This window comes from Pristiophorus japonicus, chromosome 1 (genome assembly GCF_044704955.1).
Source record: "Pristiophorus japonicus isolate sPriJap1 chromosome 1, sPriJap1.hap1, whole genome shotgun sequence".
NCBI lineage: Eukaryota > Metazoa > Chordata > Chondrichthyes > Pristiophoridae > Pristiophorus > Pristiophorus japonicus.
In genome coordinates this window covers 202,467,623-202,491,550 of record NC_091977.1, presented here as the reverse complement: position 1 = coordinate 202,491,550, position 23,928 = coordinate 202,467,623, and the positions used below count along the sequence as shown (strand labels likewise).

At 48.8% G+C, this 23,928-nt stretch overlaps 1 protein-coding gene across 4 annotated transcripts in view; it reads left to right on the top strand.

The window, feature by feature from the left end:
* Window positions 1–23,928, top strand: part of uba6 (ubiquitin like modifier activating enzyme 6) — a 180,739-nt gene that overhangs the window by 132,549 nt on the left and 24,262 nt on the right. For all 4 annotated transcript variants that reach the window (XM_070886180.1, XM_070886172.1, XM_070886154.1 and 1 more), the window contains 7 exons: window positions 12,689–12,794; window positions 17,669–17,758; window positions 17,871–17,951; window positions 19,442–19,570; window positions 19,961–20,012; window positions 21,476–21,539; window positions 22,290–22,359. In XM_070886180.1, the coding sequence (XP_070742281.1) occupies window positions 12,689–12,794; window positions 17,669–17,758; window positions 17,871–17,951; window positions 19,442–19,570; window positions 19,961–20,012; window positions 21,476–21,539; window positions 22,290–22,359 (592 nt within the window). The remainder of the gene's footprint in view (window positions 1–12,688; window positions 12,795–17,668; window positions 17,759–17,870; window positions 17,952–19,441; window positions 19,571–19,960; window positions 20,013–21,475; window positions 21,540–22,289; window positions 22,360–23,928) is intronic.

Genomic DNA, 23,928 nt, shown 5'->3' with positions numbered 1-23,928 from the left:
ATTTTGATCTTTAAGAAATTGGACTATTAACCAGCAAATGCTGGAGGCAATCGAGATGATAGCAGGCCTGTTAAGGGGGTTAGTCTTTTTCCATTGGCAAAAAGGCAACTCTTAAGTGGGCTGAAATGCCCTCCTTCCGTGCTGTACATTTCTATGATTCGAAGTGACATGACAAGGTTTTGAGCAAATCCTGCTTATGTTTGTTATCAGAAAACTGTTAGAAAGTGCCAGTGAGGATTAGACAATCTTATCTGCTGGTTTATTCTTGCTTCTGTAAAACGTTTGTCTGACAAATAAGTTTGATTAAGTAGTTTAACCTGATTGGCATGGTCTGTCAGTGTGGAGTTTTACAATTTGCCAAAGAGATCTGTATATGTTGGTATGGTTCTTAATGAATACTTTGTATGGTTCTTAATGAATACTTTGAGTCTGTTTTCACAAAGGAAAGGGGCAATGCAGATACTGCTATCAAGGGGGAGTGTGAAATTCTGGATGAAATAAACATAGTGAGAGAGGAAGTATTAAGGGGTTTAGCAGCTTTGAAAGTAGATACGTCCCCAAGCCCGGATGAAATGCATCCCAGGCTGTTGAGCAAAGTAAAAGAGGAAAAAGCAGAGGCCTTGACCATCATTTTCCAGTCCTCTTTGGATGTGGGTATGGTGCCGGAGGACTGCTAATGTGGTACCCTTGTTTAAGAAGGTAGAAAGGGATAGGCCGAGTAATTACAGGCCTGTCAGCCTAACCTCAGTGGTGGGAAAATTATTGGGAAAAATCCTGAAAGACAGGATAAATCTACATTTGGAAAGGCAAGGATTAATTAGGGACAGTCAGCACGGATTTGTTAAGGGAAGATCGTGTTTGACTAACTTGATTGAATTTTTTAAGGAGGTAACCAGGAGGGTTGATGAGGGTAGTGCGTATGATTGGAGTGTATATGGACTTTAGCAAAGCTTTTGATAAGGTTCCACGTGGTAGACTGGTCACGAAGATTAAAGCCCATGGAATCCAGGGCAAAGTGGATAGTTGGATCCAACATTGGCTTTGAGGTAGGAAGCAAAGGGTAATGGTTAATGGATGATTTTGTGACTGGAAGGATGTTTCCAGTGGGGTTCCACAGGGCTCGGTACTGGGTCCCTTACTTTTTGTGGTATACATCAATGATCTAAATTTGAATAAAGGGAGTATGATTAAGAAGTTTGCAGATGATACTAAAATTGGCTGTGTGGTTGATAACGAAGAGGAAAGTCATGGACTGCAGAAGGATATCAATCTACTGGTCAGGTGAGCAGAGCAGTGGCAAATGGAATTTAATTTGGAGAAGTGTGAGGTAATGCACTTTGGGGGGCTAATAAGGAAAGGGTATACACATTAAGCGGTAGACCACTTAATAGTGTAGATGAACAAAGGGACCTTGGAGTGCTTGTCCACAGATCTCTGAAAGCTGCAGGACAGGTGGATAAGGCGGTTAAGAAGGCATACGGAATGCTTGCCTTTATTGGCAATACAAGAGCAGTGGGTGGTTATGCTTAAATTGTATAATACTCTGGTTAGGCCACAGCTGGAGTACTGCGTGCAGTTCTGGTCGTCATATTATAGGAAAGATGTGATTGCACTAGAGAGGGTGCAGAGGAGATTTACTAGGATACTGCCTAGAATGGAGAATCTTAGCTATGAGGACAGATTGGAAAGGCTGGGTTTGTTCTCATTGGAACAGAGGAAGTTGAAAGGAGACCACGTTGAGGTGTATAAAATTTTGAGGAACCTGGATATAGTGGATACCAAGGGCCTATTTCCCTTGGTGGAGGGGTCAATTACGAGGGGGCATAGTTTTAAGGTGGTTGGTGGAAGGTTCAGAGGGGATTTGAGGGGAGGCTTCTTCACACAGAGGGTTGTGGGGTCTGGAACTCACTGCCTGGAAGGGTGGTGGATTCAGAAACCCTCACCACATTTAAAAGGTGCTTGGATGGGCACTTAAAGTGCCGTAACCTACAGGGTTATAGACCTAGAGCTGGTAAGTGGAATTAGACTGGATGACCTCTTGTTGGCTGGTACGGATACGATAGTTAGTACTGCAGGGAATCGAATACGGCCAGCGTGATCTCCTGGACTAGTTTCGATCACCTGGATGGGTCGGAGAGGAATTTTTCCAGATTTTTTTCCCCCCAATTGGCCTGGGCTTTTATCTGGTTTTTGCCTCTCACAGGAGATCACATGGTTCCAGTTGGGGTGGAGTGTAGAATGTTGCGGTGCAAGGGGTGTCGCAGTTGTGTGGGGTGGACTGGTTGGGCTGGGTGCTCTTTATCTTTCCGCCATTGTTCATTGTTCATTGTTCATTGTTCATAGGTTTATATGTAACCTTTGGGGCTGCTGACCGAGAGCCATGTGGCTCTTTGTCGGCCGGCGCGGACACGATGGGCTGAAATAGCCTACTTCTGCACTATAGATTTCTATGTTTCTATATGGTGGCATCCCATACGCGGTGTATTCCCAATAATATAAACGTTCATTGTTCACCCTGTGGCCTGCTATTCCACTTTTGCTTTTTAGGAAGCCTGGCTTTGCCTATGAAAACTTTGGTGAACACGTATAGTAACACTGTAACAATAGTCTCCTAGAGCCCAAGTTTGCCCCCAGGGTTAGAACGGCGCATCTCCGTGAGGTGCGGCGACTTTTTGGAACAGAATCGGCGCCTATTATTTAGGTATTCTCCCCTCCGTCCAGTCAATCCAGGCCCTTGGCACAGCGCAGCAGAACGCGTGGGGGGAGGAGCCAGGTTCCGGCGCTGAAAACAGTGCCGGGACCTCTGCACATGAGCTCCAGGCCCCCGAGGCTGCATGGGAGGGGCCCGAAGCATGCCGCCCCTAGCCCTGGCCGAATGGGCTTACCAGGCGAAGATTGGACTCGGGCCTCCCTCCCTCCTGTTCATCTCCCTCTCTCCCCCCCCCACCCCCCTCCCACTCCTGTTCAGTCGCTCCCCCTCCCTCCCTCCACGACGTCGTCAGCGAGGTCCGCCTTCCGGGCCTCTCGCTGGGGGCGGGCCCCAACCCGAAGTCCTCCGTGGGAGGCCGGCGGCGGCGGGGCCCCTTCAGCCCCCCTCCCTCCCCTCCTTTCCCCCCCTGCTCTCCCTTCTCCCCCCTGCTCTCCCTTCTCCCCCCTGCTCTCCCTTCTCCCCCCTGCTCTCCCTTCTCCCCCCTGCTCTCCCTTCTCCCCCCTGCTCTCCCTTCTCCCCCCTGCTCTCCCTTCTCCCCCCTGCTCTCCCTTCTCCCCCCTGCTCTCCCTTCTCCCCCCTGCTCTCCCTTCTCCCCCCTGCTCTCCCTTCTCCCCCCTGCTCTCCCTTCTCCCCCCTGCTCTCCCTTCTCCCCCCTGCTCTCCCTTCTCCCCCCTGCTCTCCCTTCTCCCCCCTGCTCTCCCTTCTCCCCCCTGCTCTCCCTTCTCCCCCCTGCTCTCCCTTCTCCCCCCTGCTCTCCCTTCTCCCCCCTGCTCTCCCTTCTCCCCCCTGCTCTCCCTTCTCCCCCCTGCTCTCCCTTCTCCCCCCTGCTCTCCCTTCTCCCCCCTGCTCTCCCTTCTCCCCCCTGCTCTCCCTTCTCCCCCCTGCTCTCCCTTCTCCCCCCTGCTCTCCCTTCTCCCCCCTGCTCTCCCTTCTCCCCCCTGCTCTCCCTTCTCCCCCCTGCTCTCCCTTCTCCCCCCTGCTCTCCCTTCTCCCCCCTGCTCTCCCTTCTCCCCCCTGCTCTCCCTTCTCCCCCCTGCTCTCCCTTCTCCCCCCTGCTCTCCCTTCTCCCCCCTGCTCTCCCTTCTCCCCCCTGCTCTCCCTTCTCCCCCCTGCTCTCCCTTCTCCCCCCTGCTCTCCCTTCTCCCCCCTGCTCTCCCTTCTCCCCCCTGCTCTCCCTTCTCCCCCCTGCTCTCCCTTCTCCCCCCTGCTCTCCCTTCTCCCCCCTGCTCTCCCTTCTCCCCCCTGCTCTCCCTTCTCCCCCCTGCTCTCCCTTCTCCCCCCTGCTCTCCCTTCTCCCCCCTGCTCTCCCTTCTCCCCCCTGCTCTCCCTTCTCCCCCCTGCTCTCCCTTCTCCCCCCTGCTCTCCCTTCTCCCCCCTGCTCTCCCTTCTCCCCCCTGCTCTCCCTTCTCCCCCCTGCTCTCCCTTCTCCCCCCTGCTCTCCCTTCTCCCCCCTGCTCTCCCTTCTCCCCCCTGCTCTCCCTTCTCCCCCCTGCTCTCCCTTCTCCCCCCTGCTCTCCCTTCTCCCCCCTGCTCTCCCTTCTCCCCCCTGCTCTCCCTTCTCCCCCCTGCTCTCCCTTCTCCCCCCTGCTCTCCCTTCTCCCCCCTGCTCTCCCTTCTCCCCCCTGCTCTCCCTTCTCCCCCCTGCTCTCCCTTCTCCCCCCTGCTCTCCCTTCTCCCCCCTGCTCTCCCTTCTCCCCCCTGCTCTCCCTTCTCCCCCCTGCTCTCCCTTCTCCCCCCTGCTCTCCCTTCTCCCCCCTGCTCTCCCTTCTCCCCCCTGCTCTCCCTTCTCCCCCCTGCTCTCCCTTCTCCCCCCTGCTCTCCCTTCTCCCCCCTGCTCTCCCTTCTCCCCCCTGCTCTCCCTTCTCCCCCCTGCTCTCCCTTCTCCCCCCTGCTCTCCCTTCTCCCCCCTGCTCTCCCTTCTCCCCCCTGCTCTCCCTTCTCCCCCCTGCTCTCCCTTCTCCCCCCTGCTCTCCCTTCTCCCCCCTGCTCTCCCTTCTCCCCCCTGCTCTCCCTTCTCCCCCCTGCTCTCCCTTCTCCCCCCTGCTCTCCCTTCTCCCCCCTGCTCTCCCTTCTCCCCCCTGCTCTCCCTTCTCCCCCCTGCTCTCCCTTCTCCCCCCTGCTCTCCCTTCTCCCCCCTGCTCTCCCTTCTCCCCCCTGCTCTCCCTTCCCCCCCTGCTCTCCCTTCCCCCCCCTGCTCTCCCTTCCCCCCCCGCTCTCCCTCCCTCCCCTGCTCTCCCTTCCCCCCTGCTCTCCCTTCTCCCCCCTGCTCTCCCTTCTCCCCCCTGCTCTCCCTTCTCCCCCCTGCTCTCCCTTCTCCCCCCTGCTCTCCCTTCTCCCCCCTGCTCTCCCTTCTCCCCCCTGCTCTCCCTTCTCCCCCCTGCTCTCCCTTCTCCCCCCTGCTCTCCCTTCTCCCCCCTGCTCTCCCTTCTCCCCCCTGCTCTCCCTTCTCCCCCCTGCTCTCCCTTCTCCCCCCTGCTCTCCCTTCTCCCCCCTGCTCTCCCTTCCCCCCCTGCTCTCCCTTCCCCCCCTGCTCTCCCTTCCCCCCCCGCTCTCCCTTCCCTCCCCTGCTCTCCCTTCCCCCCCTGCTCTCCCTTCCCCCCCCTGCTCTCCCTTCCCCCCCCTGCTCTCCCTTCCCCCCCCTGCTCTCCCTTCCCCCCCCTGCTCTCCCTTCCCCCCCCGCTCTCCCTTCCCCCCCCTGCTCTCCCTTCCCCCCCCTGCTCTCCCTTCCCCCCCCCTGCTCTCCCTTCCCCCCCCCTGCTCTCCCTTCCCCCCCCTGCTCTCCCTTCCCCCCCCTGCTCTCCCTTCCCCCCCCTGCTCTCCCTTCCCCCCCCTGCTCTCCCTTCCCCCCCCTGCTCTCCCTTCCCCCCCCTGCTCTCCCTTCCCCCCCCTGCTCTCCCTTCCCCCCCCTGCTCTCCCTTCCCCCCCCTGCTCTCCCTTCCCCCCCCTGCTCTCCCTTCCCCCCCTGCTCTCCCTTCCCCCCCCTGCTCTCCCTTCCCCCCCCTGCTCTCCCTTCCCCCCCCTGCTCTCCCTTCCCCCCCTGCTCTCCCTTCCCCCCCCTGCTCTCCCTTCCCCCCCCTGCTCTCCCTTCCCCCCCCTGCTCTCCCTTCCCCCCCCTGCTCTCCCTTCCCCCCCCTGCTCTCCCTTCCCCCCCCTGCTCTCCCTTCCCCCCCCTGCTCTCCCTTCCCCCCCCTGCTCTCCCTTCCCCCCCCTGCTCTCCCTTCCCCCCCCTGCTCTCCCTTCCCCCCCCTGCTCTCCCTTCCCCCCCCTGCTCTCCCTTCCCCCCCCTGCTCTCCCTTCCCCCCCCTGCTCTCCCTTCCCCCCCCTGCTCTCCCTTCCCCCCCCTGCTCTCCCTTCCCCCCCCTGCTCTCCCTTCCCCCCCCTGCTCTCCCTTCCCCCCCCTGCTCTCCCTCCCCCCCCTGCTCTCCCTTCCCCCCCTGCTCTCCCTTTCTCCCCTCCCCATTACTCTCCCCTCCCCATTACTCTCCCCTCCCCATTACTCTCCCCTCCCCATTACTCTCCCCTCCCCATTACTCTCCCCTCCCCATTACTCTCCCCTCCCCATTACTCTCCCCTCCCCATTACTCTCCCCTCCCCATTACTCTCCCCTCCCCATTACTCTCCCCTCCCCATTACTCTCCCCTCCCCATTACTCTCCCCTCCCCATTACTCTCCCCTCCCCATTACTCTCCCCTCCCCATTACTCTCCCCTCCCCATTACTCTCCCCTCCCCATTACTCTCCCCTCCTTCCCTCTTCCCCCCCCTCCCTCTTCCCCCCCTTCCTCTTCCCCCCCTTCTCTCTTCCCCTCCCACCGCCCCATCCCCCCCCCCCCCCACCCCCTCTCTTTGTCAAGCATGATTTCTCTTTCATAAATCCATGCTGACTTGGACCGATCCTGTCACTGCGTTCCAAATGCGCTGCTATTGCATCTTTAATAATTGATTCCAACATTTTCCCCACCACCAATGTCGGCTAACCAGTCTATAATTCCCTGTTTTCTCTCCCTCTTTTTTTTAAAAAGTGGGGTTACATTAGAAACATAGAAATTTGGTGCAGGAGTAGGCCATTCGGCCCTTCGAGCCTGCATCACCATTCAATAAGATCATGGCTAATCACTCAACCTCAGTATCCTTTCCTGCTTTCTCTCCATACCCCTTGATCCCTTTAGTCATAAGGGCGATATCTAACTCCCTTTTGAATGTATCTAACGAACTGGTCTCAACAACTTTCTGCGGTGGAGAATTCCACAGGTTAAACAACTCTCCGAGTGAAGAAGTTTCTCCTCATCTCGGTCCTAAATGGCTTACCCCTTATCCTTAGACTGTGACCCCTGGTTCTGGACTTCCCCAGCATCGGGAACATTCTTTCTGCCTTTAACCTGTCCAATCCTGTCAGAATTTTATATGTTTCTATGAGATCCCGTCTCATTCATCTAAACTCCAGTGAATACAAGCCCAGTCTCTCCAGTCTCTCCACATATGTCAGTCCTGCCATCCCAGGAATCAGTCTGGTGTGGTGAACCTTCGCCTCACTCCCTCAATAGCAAGAACGTCCTTCCTCAGATTAGGAGACCAAAATTGAACACAATATTCCAGGTGTGGCCTCACCAAGACCCTGTACAACTGCAGTAAGACCTCCCTGCTCCTATACTCAAATCCATTAGCTATGAAGGCCAACATGACATTTGCCACCTTCACCGCCTGCTGTACCTGCTTGCCAACTTTCAATGACACCCAGGTCTCGTTGCACCTCCCCTTTTCCTAATCTGTCACCATTCAGATAATATTGTGCCTTCCTGTTTTTGCCACCAAAGTGGATAACCTCACATTTATCCACATTATACTGCATCTGCCATGCATTTGCCCACTCACCTAACCTGTCCAAGTCACCCTGCAGCCTCGTAGCATCCTCCTCACAGCTCACACCGCCACCCAGCTTAGTGTCATCTGCAAACTTGGAGATATTACATTCAATTCCTTCATCTAAGTCATTAATGTATATTGTAAATAGCTGGGGTCCCAACACTGAACTCTGCGGCACCCCACTAGTCACTGACTGCCATTCTGAAAAGGAGCAATTTATTCCGTCTCTGCTTCCTGTCTGCCAACCAGTTCTCTATCCATGTCAATACATTACCCCCAATACCATGTGATTTAATTTTGCACATTAATCTCTTGTGTTGGACCTTGTCAAAAGCCTTTTGAAAGTCCAAATGCACCACATCCACTGGTTCTCCCTTGTCCACTCTGCTAGTTACATTCTCAAAAAATTCTGGAAGATTTGTCAAGCATGATTTCCCTTGCATAAATCCATGCTGACTTGGACTGATCCTGTCACTGCTTTCGAAATGCTCTGCTATTTCATTTTTAATAATTGATTCCAACATTTTCCCCACTACCGATGTCAGGCTAAAATTCCCTGTTTTCTCTCTCCCTTTTTTAAAAAGTGGTGTTACATTAGCTACCCTCCAGTCCATAGGAAACTGATCCAGAGTCAATAGAATGTTGGAAAATGATCACCAATGCATCCACTATTTCTAGGGCCACTTCCTTAGGCTGCATCCCAGAGTACTTATCAGGCCCTGGGGATTTATCGGCCTTCAATCCCATCAATTTCGCTAACACAATTTTCTGCCTAATAAGGATTCCCTTCAGTTCCTCCTCGCTAGAACCTCGGACCCCTAGTATTTCCGGAAGGTTATTTGTGTCTTCCTTCGTGATGACAGAACCAAAGTATTCGTTCAATTGGTCTGCTATTTCTTTGTTCCCCATTATAAATTCGCCTGATTCTGACTGCAAGGAACCTACGTTTGTCTTCACTAACCTTTTTCTTTTCACATATCTTTAGAAGCTTTTGCAGTCAGTTTTTATGTTCCCTGCAAGCTTTCTCTCATACTCTATTTTCCCCCTCCTAATTAAACCCTTTGTCCTCCTCTGCTGAATTCTAAATTTCTCCCAGTCCTCAGGTTTGCTGCTTTTTCTAACCAATTTATATGCCTCTTCCTTGCATTTACCACTATCCCTAATTTCCCTTGTTAGCCACGGTTGAGCCACCTTTCCTGTTTTATTTTTACTCCAGATAGGGATGTACAATTGTTGAAGTTCATCCATGTGAACTGTAACTGTCTGCCATTGCCTATCCACCGTCAACCCTTTTAAGTATCATTTGCCAGTCTATTCTAGCCAATTCACGTCTCATACCATCGAAGTTACCTTTCCTTAAGTTCAGGACCCTGAAGTAACTGTGTCACTCTACATCTTAATAAAGAATTCTACCATATTATGGTCACTCTTCCCCAAGGGGCCTCGCACAACAAGATTGCTAATTAGTCCTCTCTCATTACACAACACCCACTCTAGGATGGCCAGCTCTCCAGTTGGTTCCACGACATATTGGTCTAGAAAACCATCCCGAATACACTCCAGGAAATCCTCCTCCGCCGTATTGCTACCAGTTTGGTTAGCCCAATCAATATGTAGATTAAAGTCGCCCATGATAACTGCTGTACCTTTATTGCACGCATCCCTAATTTCTTGTTTGATGCTGTCCCCAACCTCACTACTACTGTTTGGTGGTCTGTACACAACTCCCACTAACGTTTTCTGCCCTTTGGTATTCCGCAGCTCTACCCATACAGATTCCACAGCATCCAAGCTAATATCCTTTCTTACTATTGCATTAATTTCCTCTTTAACCAGCAATGCTACCCCACCTCCTTTTCCTTTCTGTCTATCCTTCCTAAATGTTGAATACCCCTGGATGTTGAGTTCCCAGCCTTGGTCATCCTGGAGCCATGTCTCCGTAATCCCAATTGTATCAAGTTTGTTAATAGTTGCCTGCGCAGTTAATTCATCTACCTTATTACGAATACTCCTTGCATTGAGACACAGAGCCTTCAGGCTTGTCTTTTTAACACTCTTTTCAAATCTCTTTGTCCCTTTAGAATTATGCTGTAATGTGGCCTTTTTGATTTTTGCCTTGGATTTCTCTGCCCTCCACTTTTACTTTTCTCCTTTCTATCTTTTGCTTCTGCCCCCATTTTACGTCCCTCTGTCTCCGTGCATAGATTCCCATCCACCCTGCCACATTAGTTTAACCCCTCCCCAACAGCATTAGCAAACACTCCCCCTAGGGCATCAAGTCCGGTCCTGCCCAGGTGCAGACCGTCCCTTTTGTACTGGTCCCACCTCCCCCAGAACCGGTTCCAATGTCCCAGGAATTTGAATCCCTCCCTCTTGCACCATTCCTCAAGCCACGTATTCATCTTAACTATCCTGCTATTTCTATTCTGACTAGCACGTGGCACTGGTAGCAATCCTGAGAGCACTACCTTTGAGGTCCTACTTTTTAATTTAACTTGTAGCTCCCTAAATTCAGTTTGTAGGACCTCATCCCGTTTTTTACCTATGTCGTTGGTACCTATATGCACCACAACAACTGGCTGTTCACCCTCCCCCTCCAGAATGCCCTTCAGCCGCTCCGAGATATCCTTGACCCTTGCACCAGGGAGGCAACATACCATCCTAGAGTCCGGTTGCAACCGCAGAAATGCCTATCTATTCCCCTTACAATAGAATCTCTACCACTATAGCTCTCCCACTGTTTTTCCTGCCCTCCTGTGCAGCAGAGCCACCCAAGTTGCCATGAACTTGGCTGCTGCTGCCTTCTCCTGATGAGCCATCTCCAACAGTATCAAAAACGGTATATCTTTTTTTGGAGGGAGATGACCGCAGGGGATCCCTGCACTACCATCCTTCCACTGCTGCTCTTGATGGTCACCCATTGCCTATCTGCCTGTGTAACCTTTAGCAGCGGTGTGACCAACTTACTAAACGTGCTATTCAAGACATCCTCAGCATCGCGGGTGCTCCAGAGTGAGTCCATGCGCAGCTCCAGTGCCGCAATGCGGTCTGTCAGGAGCTGCAACTGGGCACACTTCCTGCACACATAGTAGTTAGGGACACTAGAAGTGTCCCTGATTTCCCACATAGCACAGCAGGAGCATGACACGGGTCTGGGCTCTCCTGCCATGACTTAACCCTTAAATTAACTTAATTTGGCAACAATGCCAAAGGTTACCTATTGATAAGGAAAAGAAAAAGAAAAACTACTCACCAACCACCAGCTAATCACTTACCCCCTTGGCTGTGACGTCACACTTCAATTTCTTTTTACTTTTTTGCCTTCTCTCCCTGCTGAAGCTGCAGTAGCTGGCTCCTCGTCCGACACTGCCACTCCTCCGACTGCTGGGCCTTTTATGGGCCTCCCCTCGACTCACCGCTCCTCATCCGACACTGCCACTCCTCCGACTGCTGGGCCTTTTATGGGCCTCCCCTCGACTCACCGCTCCTCGTCCGACACTGCCACTCCTCCGACTGCTGGGCCATTTATGGGCCTCCCCTCGACTCACCGCTCCTCCTCTGACACTGCCGCTCCTCCGACTGCTGGGCCATTTATGGGCCTCCCCTCGACTCACCGCTCCTCCTCTGACACTGCCACTCCTCCGACTGCTGGGCCATTTATGGGCCTCCCCTCGACTCACCGCTCCTCCTCTGACACTGCCACTCCTCCGACTGCTGGGCCATTTATGGGCCTCCCCTCGACTCACCGCTCCTCCTCTGACACTGCCACTCCTCCGACTGCTGGGCCATTTATGGGCCTCCCCTCGACTCACCGCTCCTCCTCTGACACTGCCACTCCTCCGACTGCTGGGCCATTTATGGGCCTCCCCTCGACTCACCGCTCCTCCTCTGACACTGCCACTCCTCCGACTGCTAGGCCTTTTATGGGCCTCCCCTCGACTCACCACTCCTCCTCTGATGCTACCTTCCAGTCCAAAGGAACTGACTGATCCAGAGTCTATAGAATGTTGGAAAATGACCACCAACATTCTATAGACTTCCTTAAATACTCTGGGATGCAGACTATCAGGCCCTGGGGATTTATCGGCCTTCAATCCCATCAATTTCCCTAACACAATTTGCTGACTAATAAGGATTTCCTTCAGTTCTTCCTCGCTAGACCCTCGGTCCCCTAGTATTTCCGGAAGATTATTTGTGTCTTCCTTAGTGAAGACAGAACCAAAGTATTTGTTCAGTTGGTCTGCCATTTCTTTGTTCCCCATTATAAATTCATCTGAATCTGACTAATCTTTTTCTCTTCACGTATCTGTAAAAGCTTTTGCAGTCAGTTTTTATGTTCCCTGCAAGCTTAGTCTCATATTCTATTTTCCCCCTCTTAATTAGACCCTTTGCCCTCCTCTGCTGAATTTTAAATTTCTCCCAGTCCTCAGGTTTGCTGCTTTTTCTGGCCAATTTATATGCCTCTTACTTGAATTTAACACTATCCCTAATTTCCCTTGTTAGCCACGGTTGAGCCACCTTCCCCGTTTTATTTTTACTCCAGACAGGGATGTACAATTGTTGAAGTTTATCCATGTGATCTTTAAATGTCTGCCATTGCCTATCCACCGTCAACCCTTTAAGTATCATTCACCCTGGGGGCATGGCCAGTTTTGTGGGCGGGGCTGGCTTTTAGCTCATGTGTTTTAAACTAGCAAAAAAGACTGCGGAAATTTGATTTGCACTGAACATAAGTTACGCCTAAATTTCCGTGATCGTTTGTGCAGGTTACGCTGATTTGGGGCAAAGACTCTCTCCGTTGGATTTTATAAAATGCAAGGACATCCCAAAGTACTTCACAACCATTGAATTTCTTTTTGAAGGGCTATCACAGTAGTCAAACTATTCAATTATTCGACTCTATTAATCATTTAAGTCATAGCTTTTAAGTAAAATGGTTTGATTTGTTTGTGTATAAGTGGGGTTAATTACCTGCTTTTGTGTAAATTCCGCCAGGTGCAAGTTTTGTCTAGCTCGTATGTATTAGTTGTCATTTATGTCTACACATCACACTAACTTTTACAGATCAACTGTTGCTTATTTAGTTCAAAATTGACTCTCTGTCTTTTCATTTACAGTCGATGTGTATCAAATCAGTGTCCTCTTCTAGATTCAGGAACCATGGGTACGAAAGGACACACTGAGGTCATTGTGCCAAACCTGACAGAGAGCTACAATAGCCATGTAAGTGCAATACTTTCAAACAGTACTTGCTTGCTTCGAACTCACCATCAAATTGGGGAAAATTGAAGAAAGCAAATATTAGTGCAAGATAGGAAAATGAGAAGGTTTAGTAACAATCATACCACAGAATTTAAAATTAATTTCCCTAAATGTAAAGCTGACAGAATGGTATGACTTTCGATATGCAGTCCTCTCATCCATTGAAGAAAAAGTCTTATATCCTGATTTATTTTTAAAGAGCCAGGTCCCGCTGCACTGCGGCACTTTACAATCTTTCTCCATACTGCAATCTTTCTGTATACTGCAATAAAATAGAGTACTGTATTCTTCATCTTGGGGCCCACTCAGTTTAGCCTATTATATAGCATATTCCACCCATATGTTCACCCAGGGTTCCCCATTCAGATCATCATCCAGTGATAAGTGCTGGAATTGGATAAGGGTGGGATAGGGTGGGGGTCCCATGCCTACTAATCAAAAAGCCCTGTGACAGGCCCTGTCACAGTTGAAAAGTGGACCTGTGAGCAATGTATCAGAGGAAAGCCAGTAGGCATGGAAATCCGACTGTAACTTGTTACTAGATGACAATGCTCATGGAATCCAACCCTAGGGAGTTGCTGCAGGAAACTTAGAAGTCATGGAATCGTACCATAGCTAGGCATTACAGGACACTCGGTGCTCAGATTCATCCCCTAGCGCGGAATCTGATTTGTTTAGGGCAAGAGCAGATGAAAGAAAATTGGTAAGAACAACAGAACTGATGGTCAGTGAGTGGTATCAGCAGTGTGACTACATTACAACAGTGACTACACTTCAAAAGTAGTTCATTGGTTGCAAAGCGCTTTGGGACGTCATGAAGTCGTGAAAGGCGCTATATAAATGCAAGTTTTGCATTTCAGTATGGGTTACGTAAACTGAAGCTCAGCAACTCTCATCACTTTTTGACGCACTCCATTACAGCATTCATACCTGAATCAAATGTGTTGTAATGTATGAATGGCATTTGCTCTGTCATTAATTTAAGATATAGAGCAATAACTAGGTATTCTTTTGGAAACGGGAACATGGCGTGCTTTGGTCAGTTATCATTTTGCATAACTGACTGTTACTCCATTAACATGTATCTTAAGTTAGATCGTTTTTAATATGGGTGTCATTAGAACATACAAGTGACTAATTGAGGCAGAGCGGGAGGTCGGAGGACAGCAGCGGGGTCGTGGCTCAGGAGCAGCACAGCACAGGCCAACAGCGAGTCCGTGAGACCACCATTGCGTCCTACGAAACCTAGGGATTGAGACCCTGCGGGAAGGAGGACAGTAGGAGTATGCGTGTGTGTGTGAACTAGGCCCATACAGCAGAGCCTGGTCTCCAGTCGTCTTGGATCCCCTCGCCATTGGACCAAGACCTTGCTCTGTCAAGCCCATGTAGTAGCTGGGGTGCAACGGCCACCCCACATTAAAATAATTCACGCACAGGCATCTTCCACACTTTAAGATGAAGTTCGGGATCGGGAACATCCGGACCCTCATGGATAACCGTAACAGCAACAGACCATAACACCGCACCACTATTGTTACCCGGGAACTCGGGCACTTCGACATTGACATCGTCACCCTAAGCGAGACCTGGCGGGCAGGGGAAGGCCAGCTCAAAGAACAAGGTGCTGACTACATCTTCTTCTGGAAAGGCAAACCAGAAGCAGAACGCCGCCTCCATGGGGTTGGTTTCGCCGTAAAAAACAAACTAGTGGGTCGTCTCAGAGACTCCCCCTGCGGGATAAACGAATGCCTTATCACTCTTCAGTTCACCCTAGCCCTGAACCAGTGCACTACACTCTTCAGCATGTATATCCCAACACTGGAAGCTACAGACGAGACCAAAGAGGAATTCTACTCCAACCTCGAACAATCCCTGTCTCGAGTCCCAACCAGCGACAAGCTGATCCTCCTTGGCAGAGTCGGAAAGGATACTGACCTCTGGGGAGGTGTGATGGGCAGAAAGGGGGAGTAGGGAAAGCCAACTCCAGTGGCACCTTCCTCTTGACGAAATGCTTCGAACAAGGCCTCGTCATAACCAATACCCTGTTCCTTCAGAAGGACAAATATAAAGCTTCATGGCAGCACCCTCGCTTCAAGCACTGGCATCTGCTCGACTACGTCATCGTCTGAGCAAGGGACCGCAAAGACGTGCGCGTCACCCGCACCATGACAGGAGCTGACAACTGCTGGACGGACCACTGCCTAATTTGTTCTGTCATCACCATCAACATTGCCCCATAACAGCGACGGCAACAGAAACAACGCCGTTGGAAAATCAATGACAGTGCACTCAAAGATCCTGCTAAGAAAGCCCTATTCAGCCACCGCCTCGCTACTAACCTGACAACTCCCAGTGACCCAGAGACACAGAATGTTCACAGTGTTTGATCAACCCTCACGGCTTCCATAATCAGCACCTGCGAAGAGACGCTCGGTCACTAGACCAGGAAGCACCAAGACTAGTTCGACGAGAATGACCAGGAGATCCAGGAGCTAACATATGCCGCAAGGGCAAGGCATTCTTGGACTTGAAGCAGCAACAGAATTCGAGGGCATGAAAGCAGCTCTACAGACGTCTGCAGGCCGAGGTCCAACAGAAAACCCGTGACCTAAAGAACAGATGGGTGGAAAAAGTTCAAGAAATCCAGCAGCATGCCGACAACCACGACGTGCGAGGATTCTTAAGTGCAATGAAGACAACCTACGGCTCAAGCACCCAAGCCCTACCCCACTACTGGCCAAGAACGGAGAGGCAGTCGTGCCCGCTGGAAGGAGCATTTCGAGGATCTCATCAACCGAGACTCTGTCGTCGCCGTGAGTGTCCTCAACACCATCCCACAGCATGCCACCCGCCACCATCTCAGCACAACCCCAGCCCGGCACGGGATTGATAAGGCCATCCGACAACTGAAGAACAGCAAATCATCAGGAACGAATGGAATTCCCGCCGAAGCACTAAAACGGAGAAGCACTACTGGCACGGATTCATGATCTCTTCTCTCTTATCTGGAAGGAGGATATCATGCCAGGAGATCTCAGAGACGCTGTAAGCGTGACCATCTTCAAGAAAGGTGACAAATCCGACTGCGGTAACTACAGAGGAATCTCCCTGCTGTCGACCATCAGGAAAGTCATCGCAAGAATCGTCCTGAATCCCAAGGTAGAAGAGCTCCTCCCAGAGTCGTAATGCGGATTCCGCCCACTAAGGGTACAATGGACATGATCTTCACCGCGCGGCAGATTCAAGACAAATGCAGGGAACAGCACCAACCCCTATACATGGCCGCCTTCGACCTCACAAAAGCCTTTGACACTGTCGATCGTGAGGGATTAAGGAGCATCCTCCTCAGATTCGGCTGCCCTGAAAAGTTTGTCACCATCCTGCGCCTGCTCCACGATGACATGCAAGCCGTGATCCTGACCAACAGATCCACCACAAACCCATTCCACGTTTGGACCGGGGTCAAGCAGGGCTGCAGCATCACACCAACGCTCTTCTCGATCTTCCTTGCTGCAATGCTCCATCTCACCCTCAGCAAGCTCCCTGCTGGAGTGAAGCTAAATTACAGGACAAACAGGAATCTGTTCAACCTTCTCCACCTCCAGGCCAGATCCAAAGTCGTCCCATTCTCCGTCATCGAACTACAGTACTCAGACGACGCCTGTATCTGCGCACACTCAGAGGCCGAACTCCAAGCCATCGTCAGCACCTTCACCGAGGCATACGAGAGCATGGACCTTATACTAAAGATCCGTAAGACAAATGTCTTCTACCAACCTGCCCCCGCCACACAGCACTAACCCCGATTATCAAAATCCACGACAAGGCCTTGGACAGCGTGGACCATTTTCCATACCTCGTGAGCCGACTGTCAACAAGGGCAAACATCAAATAACGAGGTCCAACACTGCTTTCAGTGTGCCAGTGCAGCCTTCAGTCGCCTGAGGTAGAGAGTGTTTGAGGACATGGACCTCAAACCCAGCACCAAGCTCATGGTCTACAGAGCAGTAGTGATACCTGCCCTCCTATATGCCTCAGAGACATGGACTATGTACAGCAGGCACCTCAAAGCACTGGAGAAGTACCACCAATGCTGCCTCCGCATGATCCTGTAACTCCATTGACAGGATAGGCGCACCGACGTCAATGACCTCGCTCAGGCCAACATCCCCAGCATCGAAGCACTGACCACGCTAGATCAGCTCCGCTGGACAGGCCACATCATTCGTATGCCTGACATGAGACTCCCAAAACAAGCGCTCTTCTCGGAACTCCGACACGGCAAACGAGCCCCAGGTGGGCAAAGGAAACGCTTCAAGGACACCCTCAAAGCCTCCTTGAAAAAAATGTAACATCCCCACCGACATCTGGGAATCCCTGGTCCAAGATCACTCAACGTGGAGGAAAAGCATCGACAGCGGAAAGAGTGCATGGCAACCCAGGCACTCCACCCACCTGTTCCTTCAACCACTTCTTGCCCCACCTGTGACAGAGACTGCAGGTCCCGCATTGGAAGCTTCAGTCACCTGGGAACTCATTTTTAATGTGGAAGCAAATCATCCTCGACTCCGAGGGACTGCCTATGATGTTGATGATTAAAATGAATTGGATTAATATTTGAAAAAGAAAATTAAATTCAAGTAGATCGCTGCAGTTGAAGACTGGCAAAGACTTAATTTCTATGTTACATTGGCATTACTGAACTATATATACAGCTGTACATTCGGTAAGAAAAGATTGGTGCAGTATATGTTGGAAATGATTCCTGTGTGATATCAATGATTAGATGTTTATACGTTTTAACACTTTGCTAATTCGATGTTGGTTTTGTACAGCGAGATCCTCCTGAAGAAGAAATCCCGTTTTGCACATTAAAATCCTTTCCAGCGTTAATTGAGCACACAATACAGTGGTCCCGAGATAAGGTATGCAACAGATGCAATATTTTTAGCTTAACTTCTTTTCAGGCAGCATGTCAATTTAAATACTGTCCTCTTATTTGTTTGATAGAAAATCTTATTCCATTTCTCATTCCAGTTTGAAAGCTCCTTTTCATACAAACCCTCGATGTACAACAAGTTCTGGGATAGCTATAAATCAACAGAGAATGTTCTACAGGTGAGAATAAATACACTGAAATGCAAACTAGAGAACCAGACACTTGAAAAATGTCTGTGATTTCACAGTATGTTAATTAAGCATTGCAGGACTACTTGGTAATACAGTGCACTCAACTATGCTTGTTTTGTTTTCTTCTTCAAAGTAGATCTTTGATTCCAAAAACCTAAAAGAGCCTGCCTTAACAGAATATTCAACTGTGGAAGTCTTAGCAGTTGAGCCCAATTCTTTCCAAAGCTAACAATCACATGTGCACTTTCCAATAGCATGTTATTTTGAAATCTAAATTTTATTAGCTCATTTATTCCCTAGTTTAAAATCCTTGTGACCACCCTATTTATTTTTGGTCCGAGCAGAAAGGATAAATAAGGTCACAAGGACTTTAAACCAGTAAATGGGGGGGTGGGGGGGTGGGGGGGTGTGGCGTGTTCAGGTTGAAAAGATAGTGTAAATTATTCTAAAACGAGCAAAAAGCACAAGAGTAGAGTAATAGTCAGAAATTGTGTCAGGCACTACAGGTAAAGGAAAAACTAAAAGTTGTGTGAGAAAAGCAACATTGGAGCAGAAGGACCGGTTAGGGTGTGTGACTTCAACGGGATGAGAGAGATTGTCCACAGTAAACTGGGCAAATATGTTGATGGGTAAAATAACAGAAGAGGGAGGTGTAGAAATCAGTGGAAGGTGTAGAAAGAAGACTAACGTGATACAGATCTAGTTTATACCCTTAAGGAATAAGAGCACTACAACAAAATAAATAAAAGGAAAAAGCATACAAACATGCAAAAAATAGCACAGATCCTGATGAATGGGAGAGATACAAAGAACAACAAAGGTTGATAAACCGGATAGTAAGAACTACAAAAAGGAGTATGAAAAGACATTTGCAAGAGATATCAAAATAAACACAAACATTTCTTCAAATTATATTAGGATAAAGAGGATGGTCAAGAGCAATGTGGGCCCCTTAAATAATGATAATGGTGATATTGTAAATGAAAATTAACACTAATAACGCATGCACAGAGCCCCACTCACCGGGTCCAAATGGCAGGTTTTGTTTTAAACTATTAACAAAGAGCTGATAAGACAGTCAGCCATTTGCTAAAACTAAAGCACTAAAATATATTTTTTAAAGTTCACCTCGTACCAAGTGCGGAGCCAAAGCATCAAGATCATCTCCTTGAGATTATCTCATACTCCTCGCCTATCAGCTCGGTGAATTCAGTCCCCAGTTATACTACAGTTTGCACCATTTCACAACCACAACATTGAGCCATAATGTGCACCAAAACTTCTGAATTCTTATTGATTTTGCAATGTCAATGAACAATTGATTAAGTTTAGTAATTGAAGTGGAGAAATAGATTATATAATACATGCTGCAGTTCAATGTTCTTGGGATTTTTTCGCTAGCAATGTTTATTTGATATAAATTGGCATATAATCCAGGAGCAGGCACCATTGTTCATTCTTGCCATTATGTTTTGTAGCGAATGCAAACTGGAGAGAGTTTAGAAGGATCATTTCAAGCAATTAAATTACTTAATAGATGGCCTACAGACTGGCGACAGTGTGTGTCACTGGCACGAGTAAAATTTGAAAAATATTTCCATCACAAGGTAGGATATATAATAATATTTTAGTCAGTACATCAGTAATGTAAACACATACTTTATGAACATTTTAAGAACTTTTTTTGATTTGTCTTCTATTGTAACAAATGCATCAAAAATTAATTTGCCCAGTTCAAATCTTTGTTATAGTCAGTGTATTGTCAGGGCTCTCTGTGCACCCCCCCCCCCCCCCAAGGCTTTCTGTCTCTCTGTGCTCCCCACCCCCCAGGCTCTCTATCTCTCTGTGCCCCCACGCCCCCCCCCCCCCCCGCTCATGTTTTTTGAAGGAAAATGGCTAACTGACAGATTAATTGGGAATGCACAGAAGAAAAATATAACAATGTAGGCATCAAACTACAGAGCAGCAGTAGTGACCCATTCTTTGTCTTCCTCCAGGCTGTTCAACTTCTGCACTCATTCCCACTGGATACTAAACTTAAGGATGGAAGTAAGTATTGTTCTGGTGAAGGTTGTCATTTGATTTTACCACATGTAATCACAATCATATTTCATAAGGCAAGCCGCTTTGCCACTGGTTGAATGGATAACTGCACTGCTCTTTTGTGGTATTGAGTCTTCACAAACCAGGGAGGTCTCGTGTTCATTTGCTGCTTTGTTCTGAGTTATTTGATCACAAGAGGTGCTACAGTTATGCCACGGAGGGAAAAAGCTCAGCTAGGATTCCCACTCCTGAATGCTGCCCAATGAACTCTGCAGAAAAGGAGTGGGCAATGGGTGAGGATAGCGATACAGCCATGCCACCCAACGATTGACCAGCTTGCCAACACTCACTGGGCTCACACTTTGATGAGTTGCCAGATCGGCACAGACCCGTGGGTTCTCCCTCAACAAGAATCACCACCTTCAGGAGAGCAGAGAGGAAAATTGTGCAACAAGCAGATACCATTCATCATTGTGCATTTGTTGCCCTATGTTTTAAAGGTGCTCATTGCTGGCATCCTGATATTAGCAGATGTCTCTGCTTTGGGATAAAAAAATAGAATTTGCTTTTTCAATCACCAATCCTTCAAAATCAGCTTAAAGTTACAGGTGAACATTTTTACAGTCGCATTGCTATGTCAAATCATATGTGTTGTGCACCATTCACATGCATATTAAGCACCTTGAAGATGATCAAAGCTATCCACATTCCTGGCTCCCATTTGGGTGAGTTACCAGATAGGTGCAGGACCCATGTTATCTACCCCAGTGAGTCTGCCAGTATGATGCCAATGAAAGTTTATGCAGTGTTGGTGATTTGTTACTAGATGCCACAGGCACGCCTATTAAACATATAGCGAGTGCCATTTGCCTCACTGTTACTTTGACAGCAAAATCTGGCCCATTAATGCTACCTGGCTGAGATCAGCCAACTCAGTACAGACTGTGTCTGGTACCTTCCTATTTTAAATAGCTCACTTTCACACTGGGCAGTGGACCATTGCTGAGCTGGAATTGGTACTAAAAGAATACAAAAAAGAAAAACCTTCAATCCTACAATGGACAAATAAAATTAATGTTTCTTGTAAGGAACTCTCTGTCCACACTTTAAAAAAAAAAATTAATTCTTGGAATATGGACGTTGCTGAAAAGGCCTGAATTTATTGCCCATCCTGAATTTCCCTTGAGAAGGTGGTGGTGGGCCTTCCTGAATCACTGCATTCCATGTGGTGAAGGTATTCCCATAGTACTGGTAGGAGTTCCAGGATTTTTACCCAGCACTGACGAAGGAATGGCGATATATGTCCAAGTCAGGATGGTGTGTGACCTGGAGGGGAACATGGAGGCGGTGGTGTTCCCTTGCACCTGTTGCCTTTGTCCTTCTAGGATACACTGATCAAATTGTTGCTTGGTGTATTTACAAGCTTTGTTTTAAAGTGCAGCAATTATTGAAACTCTCTTTGATTACAGGCTTATTTTGGCAGTCACCAAAGAGGCCACCCTGTCCAATGCAGTTTGATATAAATGATGAATTGTAAGTAACTTTCAGAATTTATATTTCACTTTCCCTTATGGGCTTCTGTCACAATTTGCAGGTTTGGTCTTAGATATAATCTTGAGTTTAGCGTAAGCAGACCTTGCAACCCCTATGATCTGGAATACACTTTTTACTGTCCAATATCTTGTTGAACAATAGTGTGACCTTGGGGTTAAAACAGAACCCTTCCTTTGCATACCAACTGCTGTAATATAGCAAGTGCTGCCGCATGCATTCTTTCATCTTTACAGACGGTGGATGAAGTTGATGTGTCCTATTAACGCAGCAGTTTTCAGACCAGTTTAACACCCACAAATAATACTTTCAAGCACAAATAATCACCAAGATATAAGATCACATTTGAATTTGTTTTTGCATATTCGAAGAATTGTAATCTCTTACTTAAACCTCTTTTACTATAACTTGTTATGTCATTTGCATCCAAATAAACAATTAGGAGAGTATTCAAATCAAATACGTAATTACCTTTTAATTGTCATTCACATTTCAATTAAATAAATGAAGTATTATAAGTTTCGTAAACACACTTCAGTGGGTAAATATCTAATTCAGTAGTTAAGCGCAGTTTTTACCAGAATATATTATTCAAATTACTTGGTTTTCAATGTTTCTCAGATTAAGCTCTCATCCTTAGTGGTGATATCACATGGTATTGTATCCTGTTTTGTTTTAAGGTACATAATCCATATCAGAATTACAAACTTTTAATATTTCTTATTATTTTAGGCACTACAGTTTTATATTAAGTGCCGCAAGACTTTTTGCAACAATTTACAAGATTCCTTATATGGAACAGGTAGGTCTTGGTTATTAGATGAAAAGGTCTTCAACAACAACTTGCCATTATATAGCACTTTTAACATCTCAAGGCACTTCACAGAAGCGTAATCAGACAGAAACATTGATATCGAGCCATGAGACATTAGAACAGGTGAGTGGTAGGATTTAAGGAGGAGAAAGAGACGGAGCGGTTTAGGGAGGAAATTCCAAAGTTTACGGCCTAGACAGCTTAAGGCACAGGCACCATTGTAGGGGTGAAGGAAGTCAGGGATGCATAAGAGGCTAGATTTGGAGGAATGCAGAATTCTTGGAGGGTTGTAGAGCTGGAGCAGGTTACAGGGAGACGAGGCCAGGGTGGGATTTGAACATAAGGATGAGAATTTTAAACGTGAGGAGTTGATGGACTGGGAGCTAATGTAGATCAGCAAGCACAGGGGTGATGAGTGATCAGGACAGTGCGAGTTAGGACACAGGCACCAGAGTTTTGGATGAGATCAAGTTAACGGAGGGTGGAAGATGGGAGGCTGGCCAGGAGTGCTTTGGAATAGTCAAGTTTGGAGGTAACAAAAGCATGGATGAGGGTTCCAGCAACAGATGGGCTGAGACTCAATGAATTTATCCAGTGAGAAGCTGAGCCATACAGTCCATGAAAGTCTCAGCTTTAATCTCCAGCCTGCGCTGAGTTAGCTGATCTCAGGGAGGACAGCAGTAAGAGGCACTACTATTACACTTGGCAACCCTAGGTCATGGAGCAGATAATTGGCCAGGGTTCCCACAACTAATCATTATCCAGCAATCTCTGCTGAAAGTGCTCAAGCATGGACATTGAGTGAGGAGTAGGATTTGGAGGTTCGATGACAGTGCCATCCTTCCCCGCACCCTTCTTCCCCCCCCCCCCCCCCCCCCCCCCCTGCCCTTAGTTGAGCAGTGTGTCAGCACTCTGACAAGACTCACACACGAATAATGTCTGCTTTGGTGAGGTTAGTGAGCTGGTATAGGATGGCGACAGCAGCGAAGAGGGTGACTGGATTGGACGTCACCATAATCCAGTTCGGTGATTGGAGCGTAGGCAGGTACAGCATGAGTGATGAAGTCGGGGTGCAGGAGCGGCAAGAGATTGCAGAGTGATGTGATCGGGACCTAGAAGAGGCATGGGCCTAGGGGCAGCACAGGCAATCCCACACTGCGATATGTGTGCGCATTAGGTCTGTGCAGCAGAGCTGTTCTCCAGTCGTCTTGGTTAACCCTTGCCACTGGACCAAGACCAAGCTCTGTCAAGCCCGTGCGGTGGCTGGTGTGCAACGGCCACCACACGTTAAAAAAATCCACGCACAGGCATCTTCCACCCTTCAAGATGCAGTTCGGGACCTTGAATATTAGGTCCTTATTGAAACACTTATGAACTCATTGAACACATCCCTTTTTGGTGTGGAAGCAAGTTATCCTCTATTCAAGGGACCGCCTAAAAAGAGAAAACTGGTGTAGAAAAGGACGTGGGAGGGAAGGGGAACTGTGGAATAAATATCACTCTGTTAACCAAGACACTTCTTGTGAGATATACTCCTATCTCACCTCAAACTATACA